Source organism: Penicillium digitatum, chromosome 6, assembly GCF_016767815.1.
Source record: "Penicillium digitatum chromosome 6, complete sequence".
Classification (NCBI taxonomy): domain Eukaryota; kingdom Fungi; phylum Ascomycota; class Eurotiomycetes; order Eurotiales; family Aspergillaceae; genus Penicillium; species Penicillium digitatum.
In genome coordinates this window covers 901,642-916,122 of record NC_089389.1, presented here as the reverse complement: position 1 = coordinate 916,122, position 14,481 = coordinate 901,642, and the positions used below count along the sequence as shown (strand labels likewise).

Sequence of the window (14,481 nt, the reverse complement as noted above, 5' to 3'; positions counted from 1 at the left end):
AAAAACACTCCGCCGCCGAGTGTAACTATGAGAAATACGATAAAGAACTGCTAGCCATAATCCGCTGCTTCGAAGAGTGGCGTCCCGAACTGGAGGGCACACCCTCGCCCGTGAAGGTCATAACTGACCACCGCAATCTGGAATATTTCACGACAACGAAACTCCTGAACCGCCGCCAAGCCCGATGGTCTGAATTCCTGTCCCGGTTTAACTTCAAGATCACGTACCGTCCCGGAAAACAAGGTGCAAAGCCCGACGCCCTGACCAGGAGGTCAGAGGATATCCCTAAAGAGGGGGATGAGCGCTTAGCGCATCAGAGCCAGACTGTTCTGAAGAAAGAAAACCTACAGATAAACGTCACAACACGACAGAGAAACGGAGTCACTACAACCACTCCACCTGAACTGCCAGACCTGCCAGAAGAACCGCCTGCTACCGCTGAAGTCCCGCCTATTATCACCGATCCGCCCATCACCGCTGCTCCTGAAAAAAGAGTCCGATTCATCGAGAACAACCTGCCCGAACCACCATCTACGATCAAGGATTTACTGCTGGAAGCCTACAACCAAGATAAAGTAGTACAATCTATCCTGGAAGCGTTAGACAAGAACGCTAGCCGTCACCCTGAGATTACACTTGCCGACTGCGAACGAAGAGGCAACTACCTCTACTACCGGAACCGCTTGTACGTCCCTGACAACGATGAACTGAAAGCTGAAATACTGCGCCTGTGTCATGACAAGCCCACCGTGGGACACCCTGGCCGGTCGAAGACCTATGAACTGCTGTCCCGAGAATACTACTGGCCTAGAGTATACCAGTACGTGAGCGACTGGACCAAGAACTGCCATACCTGCCGCCGTATCACCCCCGCCCGAGAAGTCCGTCAAGGGATCCTGAGACAACTGCCCGTACCTGAGAGAGCCTGGCAAGATATCAGCATGGACTTCATCACGCACCTGCCCCTGAGCTACGGTTACGACGCCATCCTAGTCGTGGTAGACCGTCTGACCAAGATGAAGCACTTCATACACTGCAAGGGAACCTGCAACGCTGAAGAAGTCGCCCGCCTGTACACCCGTCATGTCTGGAAACTGCACGGCCTGCCGAATACCGTTGTATCTGACAGAGGACCCCAGTTCGTGGCCCAATTCTGGAAACACCTGACAAAGCGCCTGCGAATCACCAACCTGCTGTCAACCGCTTATCACCCGGAAACTGATGGCCAGACTGAACGCACGAACGCCGTACTGGAACAATACCTCCGAGCGTATGTGTCCTACTTACAGGATGACTGGTCTGAATGGCTCCCGCTTGCCGAATTCACTGCAAACTCTCATTACCCCGAGAGCACCCGAGTTTCTCCGTTCTACGCGAACTATGGGTTCCACCCCCGCATCGGGTTCGAACCATCCCAGCCTGCCAGTCACCCTGCGACCCGAGACGCGGAAAAGTTCGCTACACGAATGCAAGAACTGACTGAGTACGTCCGCGCCGAGATACTGTCCGCACAAGCCCGATACGAAGAACAAACGAACCGTCACCGCGCCCCTGCCCGCCGATACCGTCCTGGACAACTGGTCTGGCTGAACGCCAGGAATATCCGAACCCTCCGCCCGCAGAAGAAACTGGGCTGGAAGAACCTAGGCCCCTTTAAGGTCCTAGAAGCTATAAGTGCACACGCTTACAAGCTCGAACTGCCTGCTAGTATGAAGATCCACCCTGTGTTTAACGTCAGCCTGCTACAGCCTGCCGCCACGAACCCGGTAAATGGACAAGTTACTGAACCCGCACCGCCTGTCGAAGTCGAAGGACTGGAAGAATGGGAAGTTGAAGACATCTTAGATTCCCGCTGGGAACGACGAGGCCGAGGAGGCCCGCGTCTGAAGTACACCGTCAAATGGATTGGTTACGACGAACCCACTGAAGAGCCTGTTGAATACCTGGACCACGCCCGCGAAACCATACGGAACTTCCACCGAAGATACCCGCACAAGCCTCGCCTCGACGGAGCTCGGCTCTAAGGGAGGGGGTACTGTCACGGTGTGAACCGTAATGCTTAGTAAAAGGAAGATCACGGCACGTGATCTCCGACCTGTTTATCTTGAACTTCAGTTCTAGATCCTGTTGTAGCTCTTCGAGCTACGTCTTGTATATTAGCCTGCCCCTGCCTGTACCTGCCTGTCAATGTGAAACTGATCTGTTACGACCTGTCCCTGCCAGTCATCTCCTATCATACCGTCCTGCCAGCCCGCACCCTGACAACACCTCTACACCTCTCTGAATTAACTTCTTGGACTGCTTATCTGGGTTCCTCTGTATACGGGGTCGAGTATGAAACTGAACTGCGAGTGCTAAATCGACCCGTATGCCCCAGAGCATACAGCCTTGAGCGTTCCCCTCTTTGATATATATATCCACTAATAACGTATTTTACCCGTAGATACAACACTATACGGGGTAGTAAATGCGATACATAATAGACGTATGCTAAAATAATGCCGCGACGACTAACGTCCTTTGATTGTCGTTTAAAAGGCTGCCCGTCTCTGGATAAGCACTCTTAGCATAGATCAACTTCGAATCGATCGAAAGCGTGCATGGTTAGAGGTATCGAAAATAGGACTTTAGAAACCTCGAAATTTATCTGCAATGAAAATTCAACTGTAATTCATCGCATTCACTATATGTATCGGGCTGCGAAACTCGCATGTGAAATACGTTACCTAGTATTACAATATATGTTGAACTGACGATATCGAGGGCCACATCGTAGATTACTGCGCTATTGCATTGTACAAGGAGAGTTTTACCTCCTGGTCCATCAAAGGTACATTCATACACCTATGCTAGTTGTAATGTGTCTTCACCAGACAAATACGCAATCCCTTTTCCACCGCGGTTTTGCAAAATTGGCACTTCACGCTGTTGAAAATTAAAGTGATGTGATATTTTGTTTCTTTGTCTAAGTTAATCACATACGACCACAGGGTGTGGAAAACAGGGCTTCCCGTCCGCTCAGCCGTACTTAAGCCACACGCCGGTGAGTTAGTAGTTGGGTGGGTGACCACCAGCGAATCCTCACTGTTGTATGTTTTTGGCTTTTTCCGGTGAAATTTCTACACCGGAATATCTTGCACGCCTCTAAGCCACTGAACTGTCCTTCTTCTTCCGTACTGGATTTTTTTATCATAGGCGCATTGTTGCGAGCATAACTCTCTTTAATTTCTACCGGCTGACATATGTCCTCTTTGCTGGTCACCCACCTTACTACTATTCGCCGGCGAGGGACCTATATGCGGCCTGTAGTCGGGTAGGTGTTGCCTAGGTGAGGAGGGGGAGAATCACCCAAGTCGCGCGACCATCGCGCCGACCTCAGCTGAATGACAACAGAAATTAATCGGGTTATGCCCATCCCCCGGAAACGCTCGGCATCTTGGCATATGTACACAGCCATCAAATACAACATTAAGAACAACCAGCACCGTTCTTAGGTTTTTCAGGTCAAGCGGCGACAAGAGGCTATTGTGGTATGTTCAAGCCGGCCGCGGCCTTCGGTAGCCATGACGCGTAACGCCTGCAGTAGAATGAGATATGTTAAGAGAGGCGTCAAACGGGCCTGTTTCTGAATTAACCTCCGAAGACGGATATGTAAGTGGCAGCTATCTCGCTCTCACAGAGACAGGCCGCTAGCACGGCGTCACAAGAAAAAAGGTAACGCGAAAATTGTCTTGCGAGAGGCCTCAACGCCAGCAGATTGAAATCCCCGTGCCATTGACTTCTAGCCACCCAGCCCTGTGATTCAGTCGTGGCGTTCAGTATGACAACATCGGCTTCTAAGGAGTGTTCAGAGAGATAGACTAGGATATTCTTCAGCATAATAGTCTGTGTAAACTCCTGGTCGACTGGTATTTCAGCCAGGGGGATCTCGACCCATCAGAACGACAACCAACCCTTGGGCCTATCAGATTGGCGTACGTCTTCGTGTGATCAAATTTCGGCCTGAACGAGTCATCTATTCGTGTCTGTCCTATCACTGGGTCAAATCATCGGGCAAGTTGCAAAAAGAATGTCGTCTTGGATGCTTTGTGTGTTGAACGATGATGGCAGTGGTGCCCACTGTTTCTAGAGGCTAAGTGACAGCGTTCGAGCTTCTGGGCGTTGTTTCGTTTGTACCCTTTGAAGAGAGCCGAAACGATACCGCGGATAACTAGCATGCGTATTTTCGAGATAGCGAACAGGGCAAAGGGCTAGTCTAGTCACAATCTTGAAATCCACAAGAGCGTCAGTCAAGCTACGAAAGACACTCTACTAATTTTGTCCTAACACACCAAGATGCCAGTCCTCGAAACCCGACCTTCTATCCGCATGAATAAGTGTGATTGATTACCTGGGCATATTCTGGCGTTAATCCTCCCGTCTTTGAAAGCGTGGCATTATCAACCCAATCACGATTCACTGATTTCAATAAAGCGGTGCTATCCCTTATCCCACATTCTCCTGAAAAGAAAATGCAAGTTGACTGTATTGGAAATGGATTGACTACTGCAGCGTTGACTTGATGAAGCTTGGAGTGACTGATGCATACATTCATTTCAGCTGAAGGAAGTTCAATTAGATCAAAATTGCGCTTTGGACCTTGTAATAATAGCTTATTGGCCATCGTTCAATCGATAACTAAGGAATACAGAGCCTCCCGATTTCTGTGACAGGGGATCCACATCGGAGGGAGGTAGATCGGGGGTTTGAATCTCTTAGTGTGTTATGTACGCTATAGCATTACTAGTTTAGCATCTATCTTGCCTCCATACCCCCTATACAATACAAGAAATACACCGCGCCTTTATGATCTTATCTACTAGATCGTAGATCTTATTGTATCTCTAGGGCGAAGAATCCTCGAATGTATCCTAGAGCCGGATGTAAATCTCTGGGCAAATACGCGAATGAGGCAACTACTTAGTTCTAACTGCCCACGGTCTCAGGTTATTAAACCAGCCTTAGAGCACAATAACCTGTGGGGTGTTTACATATCCGAGATGCCTAGCACAAACTCTAGACGCACGGGCTCCTATCTTTTGCGTGTTATTTCACCACGGCTGGTAATAAGATATAGCAGTTCCGAATCTCGTTGTAAGCGTGTTCCAAGAGCACTGGAAATCAAATGAAAAGTTTTTGAAGTAATGGAGAGACCCATAAAATTTTGCATTTCAAAAAATTGCTACCTTTTTTTTGCTCATCTGAGTTCAATCCATCTACGGAGGTGTACCATCTCAGCATCATCTTTGATCAATCGACTGCCCAAGAAAGGTTCGAGCTCCAACAGAGTGTTTTATGCAACGGGAGTAATCAATTTTAATATACAAAAATAAGCTATGTCTTATAGTTCTGGTAGTCTCAGACTGAAGAATAAACAAATAGCTAGAGATGGGGCAAAACAAAAACATACAACAGTGAGGATTCGCTGGTGGTCACCCACCCAACTACTAACTCACCGGCGTGTGGCTTAAGTACGGCTGAGCGGACGGGAAGCCCTGTTTTCCACACCCTGTGGTCGTATGTACTATATAGGTTGACCAAAGAGAAATAGATTTTACCTGCAGCAGGGAAAGAGGCTACCTCTACACTGTTAGACCGGTGACAGAATATTTGTATTTCTATACATCTCAGTTAGCGGGCGAGGGTCTTGTCGGTTTTCCCTACCTTCTTGGTCTCTACAGCCAAATCTCAATTTTTTTTTACCTTGCTAGCCATTTGGACCACCGTAAATAGCTGTGGGTCACGCATAAATTGGAAGCTACAGAAATACACTAGGAGACCTAACAGCTTTGGCGAGATTGAAAAGCGATAATCTAAACTATAGGAACGAAGGCCAAATTTACATTCGAAAATATGCCTGGTACAGTGACTCCGCAAAAGTTTTAACACCCCTGGCCCCACACCCCCTATATTATGTAATTTTCTGCGGGAATAAAACTCCATGCATTCAAACTATCTATCTAGTACGGCGTATACCACCCCTGGCTCTCAACAATAGCCTCCACCCGATTCGGCATGGTCTCAGAGAGATGCTTTAGATGATCTAGATCTAATTGATCCCATGCAAGCTGCGCTGTAGCTACCAAAATAGCCTTAGTTTCGTCATTGTTCCTCATATGAATGAGATCGGGCCGAAGCTTATAGATTTCAGCTTTCAATAGCGCCCAGAGGTTTTCAATTGGGTTCAAATCCGGCGAGTACGGAGGCCATTCCATAACTTCAATATTCATTTCACGTAAAGCATCCCGAACAACGTATGCAGTATGTGTAGGCGCATTATCATGTTGAAAAATAGCACCTTCATTGGACATCAAAGTAGGTAGAATCCGGCGGTATAACTCTTCAATAACAAGACCAGTTATACCCGTACGCTCAGCCTCAGGATTCCCAAAGAGTGGGATAAGCCCCGTTCGGCGCGTAGCCCCCGAAAAAGCAGCCCAAAACATCTGTTTAACTTGCTTGCCTCGGTGTGGTAATCCTTGACATTGTCCTTCTTTCGGCTGGTATCTCGGGCGAATAAAGGTCCATTCTCGATGAACACCAATCCCACGCTCAACCGTACACTCATCAGACCAAAAAACACGGGCCCAATCCTCAGGGGTAAAGTGTCGGTAACGTACGGCCCAACGGAGTCGTTTAAGTGCAGCTTCCTCAGATAAATAAGGCCTCCAGCTACATCTCCATTTCCGGAGGTTTTCAGCATTTAAAAGGCGTCGAATTGAGTCGATTTTCACTTTATAAGATACCTCAGTAAGAAGGTCTTCGTGGGTAATACGTGGATTATTCGAGATAGCATCCAAAAGACGTACTTTGTCGGTGGCATCAAGCTTCTTTGGTCGACCAGAGCGAGGTTTCGTAACACCAGCACGCCGTTCGTGCTCTTTTTTAATTGTATACCGGATTGTAGAGAGAGAAATCCATGGGTACCGGTTGTGAATGCGCTTATAACCCCAGTGAACAGCCGAGTGATGCTCACATATCCTCTCTCTAAGAGCCGGGGTAAGCTCAGATCGAGCAGGAATTACTGGCAGCCTATAAAATAGGAATGTTATAGGGGTATAGAGAGCAGAGAGAGGTAGAAAACGCGAGATATACGCGCCATGGGCGAGCTTCACTAGCGCGTGATATAGAGCGGTGTATACTATAATGGAAGGCGGTACATAGGTGGGGCCAAAGGGGGTGTTAAAACTTTTGCGCAGTGACTGTATTCTGACAAGATTTCCAAATTTCTAACAAAAACAGAATGATCTCATATAGATTACCATCCATTTCCAAACTTGAGCGGGTTACATAAGCGAAAACTGAGGAGACCCCCTTGAGAGTTTAACAACAATCTGGTGTGGAATCTTGAAACTGAGCGCCACAAGACTGTACACAATGGTGTCAAAGATGTCTTCAACTGCTCGACTTCACGATATCATAGGCTAGCGAGCCATGACTTAAGTAGATTTCAACATATTCACGGCTAGCTCATAAGCCTTTTCTTTTGCGTCCCATTCATATGTCCCTTTCTTAGCCATCTTATCCCATGCATGGTTGCACCTTTCCATCCGCTCGGAAACAACGACACGACCAGCTTTCTCCCGCAGCCGTGCTGCCAATTTTTCCCCCTCCACCGCCAGACTGTCATAGCCAGCCGTCACGATCAAAATCTTGCGAGGGAAACGATCCAAATCGGCATATGCAGGCGAGATGCGAGGATCCTTGGGATCATGCCCGGATAGCATATAGCATTTAGCAAAAAGCCGGAGCACAAATTCCGGAATAGGTTGACCATTTGGATCAGGTGCAGCTAAGGCACCGGGGTCAACGAACGCTTCGACTGCCGGATAAAAGGATAAAACAGAAGAGAACGTCTCCGGAGGGAAGACACAGGACGAAACAGCCAAAACCAGATTTGCACCTGCACTAAAGCCGGAGATGGCGACCTTCGAGATGTCAAAAATTTCCGGTTGCCCCAAAACCCAGTTGATGGCGTCTTCGGTGTCATTTATTGCTGCTGGAAAGGGGTTCTCAGGAGAAAGACGATATTGTACGTCGAGCACGGTATAGCCTGTCTGTTGACTCATTTGACGACAGAATTGATCGTCGCTGCCGTGGGCAGGAATCACGAATCCACTTCCGTGGAAGTTGAGGAGGACAGGAGAGGGAGTTTGCAACCCATGGGTAACGGGGGGTCGGTAGATATGAACCTTGATGGAAGTTTCACGTTGTCTGGATTGAATAAAGATCACTTCGTCTGGATAAGAAGTAATGCGTCCTTGGAGTCTGGCGAATGCTCTGAGGAAAAAGGCAGCAATTCGGAGAGCAATATTTGACAAGAGAGACAAGATTTAAGGTAAAGATAGACGAAGAACCATGCCCATCTAATGCCTAGGACACTGCTTGTTTAAATACTTTACCGTGTAGTTTGGTCCAGCAGGCGTATTTTACAACCTCGGCAGCAAGGATACGCTTGAAAACGGGTAGCGGTAATACTCGTAATATTTACTTAATACGGTTTAGCGGAATGGGGTCTTGATAGGGGGACCATGATGTTTTATGCATCAAAACAATCCTCCGTCTCAGAACGACTCACAATGGGACCTAGAAAAAAGGGTGCAAAGTCGCATCATGGGTGTTCACAATGCAGAAGAAGGAGTGTCAAGGTAGGATTCTCTTTGTTTTGCGATCTGTAATTTATCCTCGGCTTTTTTTCAAAACTAAAATTAGAACAGTGCGATGAAATACGTCCGAGATGCACCAATTGTACATCTCGTTCTACCGACTGTCAATACTCCGCATCAAGTGCTTTTACCTGGAAGTATCTATCCGAGACGCCCGCATCTACTAGCTTCCCACTGACCATCCGTCCACCGCCAAACATTGCCGAAGAAGAGTTGCACCGCATAAGCCGACTCGAGACTCCGCAAAAGAGCCTCCAAGGGTCTGGGGTCAGGCAATGCAATGACCAGGAATGGATTTTGTTGTCACACTGGCGTGCCTCAACTTATCGAACAACTTCCAGGCATCACAGCGTGGAATGGGTATGGCAAAATCTAGTTCTAGAAGAGTCCCTGTCTCATCCACATCTTCTGAATGGCCTACTGGCACTTTCAGCAATCCACCTAGTGACCAAAACGGATGATGAGCCTCGTCGTGATGCTCTGATAAATGCAGCAGAACGGTATCAGGGTCGAGCAATTAGCATGCTGGCACGTATAATTGGCAATCTGAGCCCCTCAAACTGCAATGCGACGTTCTGTCTGTCAAGCATTCTAGTTATCTGCGCATGGGGGTTTCCATTGATTGCGCATCCCACACAGGACCTTGAAACTTTGGATGAGATATATCAAAGATTTCTCTTGGTCCGTAAGATGGTCCATCTTACTAGAACAATTACCCCGTGGATCCAAAATAGCATACTTGCTCCGTTGATTAAGGTGACGAGTTTTGTCCCAGCGCTGTCAAATCAGTCCCGAGAGGCGATTGCCTCTCTCTCTACCTTGAACCGGGAAATCCGGGGTTCGGAAGGAGATGGGGAGGCACAAGTGTTCCAATGTGCCATCGACGGACTGGAAACATTATTTGGGACGATAGACGGAGGAGGAGACGTGTTGATGGCAGGATCCCTGTGGATTTTTAACACTCCACTTCGATTTTTTGAACTTGTCAGGGAGCTTAGGCCATTTTCGCTTGTGATCCTGGCACATTATTGTGCTATTTTGCATCGCATGCCAGAGCAATGGTGGATTTCTCCATGGAATGAGAGAGCGTTAGCAGCGATATACAAGAATTTGGAAGAGAAGTGGAGATGCTTTATAAAATTGCCCGTCGGGTTCACACTTTGAAGCGGAGATGTCTAGTGAACATATTACTCGACAAGAGCTGGATGTTAGTACAGAATTACATTATGAAGCCCAGCGTTACATTAAACTTTTATACCTGTTGGTTGAATCAACGCATCGAATGCTCCCCGACAAGCCTTACACTGATTGCACCAAATACATTGGCACATTTGACAAAAGGGCAAGCTGATTGGCATGACACCACATGGATATGGTTTTTTCCGCCAGATCTGAATAATTGAAGATACAATGAGTTGATTGATCTAAATTCAAAACAAATGATGAAAGGCGGTAGTTATTCTCGGCACTTTACAACGGCCTGCATGCCGGAAATATAGTGCAGAAGCTAGCTCATTACTTGCACCTCGCCGAGGTCGAGCGCTAGTTCCAAATCCCAAATAACTGGCCCCAATCTGACCCAACCACATTGGACTATTCTGGGACTAGTGGAATTTCCCCCACGAAAGCAATTGATTTAAAATCAATCAACAAAAAACATACAACAGTGAGGATTCGCTGGTGGTCACCCACCCAACTACTAACTCACCGGCGTGTGGCTTAAGTACGGCTGAGCGGACGGGAAGCCCTGTTTTCCACACCCTATGGTCGTATGTGTCTTGCTCATGGGAAAAAGAATCTATCTATCGTCGTTTGAAATTTAGGAAGAGATATGTCAACATACCTTCTTCGGATAAATGACGGATATAACCAGGAACCCCCACGGCGAAGGCAGCATTAAGGAGCCCTGTAATAAAACACACCCCATCGGACCAGCCACCAGTCATATTATAGTAATGCGTCCACACCTGCGAAGAGCTCGCGTATGTCTTTGGCATCACCGCGAGCACCACGACGGTTGCAAAGAGTCCGGTCATCGATAGGATCAGCGCGGCTTGATTAATGAGAGGGATAAACCGGTTTCCTAGACATACAATTGCACAGCAGGTCCGATTGACAATTTGGAACACAAGAAACACCTGCCAGGAGCACCAGGTGACGTCAGAATGCCGAAGCAAATACATAGCCACCGCTTCATTGCCTAACATAGAACTCATCGATGAGGCCGACAGGAGCCAGACACAAGCATTGAGATAGCCCGTAAAGAATCCGGTGGCGCGGCCATACTTCCCGTCCAGTACCGTGGACCAGTAGTATACTCCGCCTGCGGAGGGCATCGAAGATGCTAATTCGGCCAGTGAGGCCGAAATCACCGTATAGAAGATACTCACGAGGATTAATCCATACAGAAGAGCCATCGGGCCACCGTTCATGAGTGCAGTCACGATCGTGCCACCGGTTGCGGCCCAGGAACTATTATATACCAGTTAGTTGAAGCCACGGACGGAAAAGGGTTCAAATCACTGACTTGGCGATCACAATCCCTAAGCTTGTCACACTCCAGAGCCCAAAGTTTCGAACCAGCTCCTGTTTGTGACCCAGAGCAGCCTCCTGGCGTACTGTGTCTATCTCCGTGCTGTTCCCCATCCCTGTCTCGCTGACTAGGGCAGTTTGCTTCTCAGCGACCATCATATCATCTGTCAATGATATCGAGTGCGGTCAACAAGAAGAGCAATGAGGGCGATCTAAGAACTGATCGAAATCAAAATCAAGAGAGAGACAAGAAAAAATAGCAAGACATGGTGCCCCACTAGTCTATCCGAAGTTTGATACAAGAGTTTCCCCATTTGTCGAGGAGGGGTGGATACAAACAAAAAAGTGCGATGTTGGTGAGGTTACGATGCAATCCCAGACCGTTTAAATCTTCGCCCCTATTCTAGCTGGGGCATGGTCTCAACTCAATTGGAATTGATAAGCCACAAGGGGCCCAATCCAAATGGGACTCCACTATGATGGTGGGTCCATTTTTTAGCCTTCAACCGGGGTTAGGGTTCAGTTCTTATAATGTTGGACGGTATGATGATCCAGATCTCCAGTAGAATGTATGAGGAAGAAAGCTCTTTGACATCTGCTGAATTCTCCTATGAATTATACTATTCTGCCGGAACAGAAACGCAAGCATCAGGCGAAATGTCTCCCCACCATATAGCGCGCTTAAAATGCAACTAAAAAAGATGAGCGTCGGGATCAGGGGTTCCGATGGGCTTCAGCTGCCCGTGTGGAGCTCTCCGTCAAAGTTTTGAGGCCCATGGCCCCGCTGAGTCAATCTGCAAGTTGGTCTTTCTTCAAGAAAGATTTGGTGTGCTGTGTAGTTAATGGACACAACTGCTCCTCTCCTCAAAGTCCGGCTGTCTGTCTCATTTATCTTGTAGCCTCTTTTTTTTTTTGAAGGGGGGGGGGGGGGGGGGGGGGGGGTGATTAATTCTCCAGTATCAGATCTCTTGGGGCGAGTGGGGGAGAGGGAGGGGAGTTCTACTATATAGGGGCCGTAACTCGCACACAGCTTTAGAAGGATTGCAAGAAAATTGGTTTGCCCCTCAGTCTATACTAAATTTCCTAATTTGGACTGAGCAAATCTATCAATTCTTCGGGGGGAGAGGGGGGGGGCTGAAAGTTGTGCCGCCATTCCGAGCCAAATTCTATTCCCGAGGGTCGATGATATCTGTAACTTTCTTATTGGGAAGCTCGATCTTTCCTCCTATAAACTTGTGAGGTAGATTCAATTTTCGAAGGGAGCGACCATTTTCATGCCAGAATGGGGAACGTATCACCCACACCTCACCAACTGTTGGTAGAAGCTGTGATCTTTTGGAGTATTAGCACAGTACTCTACATTGGCCGAATGTATGTCCGAAACTTTCTGGGCCCCGGACATTGAAGAGACGCGGAGGAGACACTGATATTTCATGAACAGGGCCTCCCGGTTGATGGCAACTATATCAATCCAGAAGATATCATGTACGGAAAATTGCTTCCTTTCGTTTGACCAGCCATAACTTACAAGCTCAATCGGACATTCCAGGGGACGATTATGTGATGACGGCAACGTTTGTGAGTCCTCTGCTTTTGGCCCGCTCCGTGATCCTCGACTGACTATCAAGTCGACCCCGATAGATATTTTATACGTCCTTATTGATCTTGATTCAAATCTCGGCATACTACAAGACTAATCTGATGGAACCGAGCGAGTATGATCAGGTGCTCTCCGATCCCCATCAAGTTCATGAGCGTATTATTGGAAGCAAACTTGTTATTGCGCTGGAACAGTGCATGCTCTTCGTAACCTGGGGGGTGAAGGTCTGTCTGTTGATACTCTACTGGCGGATCACTAAGAATCTGCCCTCAAACCTCTATGTCAAGATTCTCGCCGTTTATGTGGCGCTTGGTTTCATCGTGATTATGGTCACCTACTATGCTGTGTACTGCCGACCCTTCTCGCAATATTGGGCGTTGCCAGTGTCAAATTTGCAGTGCGCCACGTACCAACACTATTCAATCACACAGGCGGTTTTTGGAATCTCATCGGATGCCTTTATGTTTGCCATTCCAATACCACTTATCATCAAGGCGAGGCTTCCACCTCGCCGGAAGGTGCTGCTACTTTGCGTGATGAGTTTAGGTCTTTTTACAATCATTGCCGCCATCCTGAATAAATACTTCAATTTTGCCTCTCCTCTGACTACCGTGTACCAGATCTGGTATATCCGCGAGTCGAGCACTGCTATCATTGTTGCCAATATGATGTGTTGGTGGCCGCTCCTCCGGAAGGTGTTTGGTGTGAGAGACCTCCCGTATCATAGCACCCCTGGATGGCCATCCCGGGGCACCAACATGGAAATCAAACCTTACTCGAAGACCGTTGGGTCACAGTCTTGTCCATCCTTTTCCTCAACCCGCCCATTTCGTCTCCCTCGACCCGGTTTACGCAGCTCAAAACAGAGTGCTACATCCACCGGAAACAACAAGGCAAGGAACTCTAGCCAAGAAGCGATTAATCAATCTACGAGTGAGATGATAGAGGATCTGGATCACGTGGATGACGTTCCGCTCCAGGTTTGGGGCAAGGGTAACGAACGAGGCACGGATATTGAAAACATCGCAATCCAGGAATCCATCGCCAAGTTTGAACTACCGGATCACCGCGCAGAGGTACCTTTTAGAGATCGGATTTATTGTACCCGTGAGTTTGACATCCGCTCTGACTCCAGGGCTGGACAACTCTCTTTATGACGTGCCGTTGAAACTGTTCAAACCTGCTTGAATCTACAAACCAGGCTTCTAGAGAGCATCTCCTTAGACATCAACTGCCACCCAATCGAAGACACTCAGTATCATTGCCCTCGTAAGCCTGCTTACCTGGTCTCAAGTCACGTAGATAGTATTACGAAAAAGTGGGCGTGCACGCGTCAAACATAATTTAGTCCCCTCGCTTGCCGAATCTTTCTCCAATGTCTAGGGCCAAATCAAAATCCTGTGGCAGCTTTAGTATGTTCTACCTAGTAGTAGCCTATTTTGTGATTGAGATAAAGGTCGAGTTCCTTCTTAAATTGAAGAGTTCTCGAGAACTTATCGCTACCAGAATCCGTATCCGAGCTGAAAGCTCCATGTAGGAAGGAGAAATTTCAGCAGTGAAGTTTGAGTATGGCGTATCAAGAAAAAGACAACTTTAAGCTAATAGAAAGCTACTATCGGCTGACTTCAAGAGTCCTACATTCTG

The 14,481-nt window shown here is 47.7% G+C and overlaps 3 protein-coding genes and 3 non-coding genes across 6 annotated transcripts; 2 read left to right on the top strand and 4 right to left on the bottom strand.

Annotated features, from left to right (window-relative positions):
* Positions 1–2,980: 2,980 nt before the first annotated feature.
* Positions 2,981–3,096, top strand: Pdw03_rRNA38. Its single transcript, XR_010715634.1, has one exon. It is a non-coding gene; the product is annotated as a 5S ribosomal RNA (ribosomal RNA).
* A 2,346-nt stretch (positions 3,097–5,442) lies between these two features.
* Positions 5,443–5,558, bottom strand: Pdw03_rRNA30. The gene has a single exon (XR_010715626.1). It is a non-coding gene; the product is annotated as a 5S ribosomal RNA (ribosomal RNA).
* A 1,920-nt stretch (positions 5,559–7,478) lies between these two features.
* On the bottom strand, positions 7,479–8,108 carry Pdw03_5344 (Alpha/beta hydrolase fold-3; the record flags this gene model as incomplete). The annotated part of the gene is made up of 1 exon (XM_014683488.1): positions 7,479–8,108. One exon carries the CDS (start codon positions 8,106–8,108, stop codon positions 7,479–7,481), a length of 630 nt encoding a protein of 209 aa, XP_014538974.1.
* A 2,252-nt stretch (positions 8,109–10,360) lies between these two features.
* Positions 10,361–10,476, bottom strand: Pdw03_rRNA45. The gene has a single exon (XR_010715642.1). It is a non-coding gene; the product is annotated as a 5S ribosomal RNA (ribosomal RNA).
* Positions 10,477–10,507: 31 nt separating this feature from the next.
* Pdw03_5343 (Amino acid/polyamine transporter I) lies at positions 10,508–11,396 on the bottom strand (the record flags this gene model as incomplete). Its single annotated transcript, XM_066101034.1, has 2 exons — positions 10,508–11,177; positions 11,233–11,396. The coding sequence occupies 2 exons, from the start codon at positions 11,394–11,396 to the stop codon at positions 10,508–10,510; spliced, it is 834 nt and encodes a 277-aa protein (XP_065957974.1).
* A 1,542-nt stretch (positions 11,397–12,938) lies between these two features.
* Pdw03_5342 (uncharacterized protein) lies at positions 12,939–13,994 on the top strand (the record flags this gene model as incomplete). Its single annotated transcript, XM_014683489.1, has 1 exon — positions 12,939–13,994. The coding sequence occupies one exon, from the start codon at positions 12,939–12,941 to the stop codon at positions 13,992–13,994; it is 1,056 nt and encodes a 351-aa protein (XP_014538975.1).
* Between the last annotated feature and the right edge of the window lie 487 nt (positions 13,995–14,481).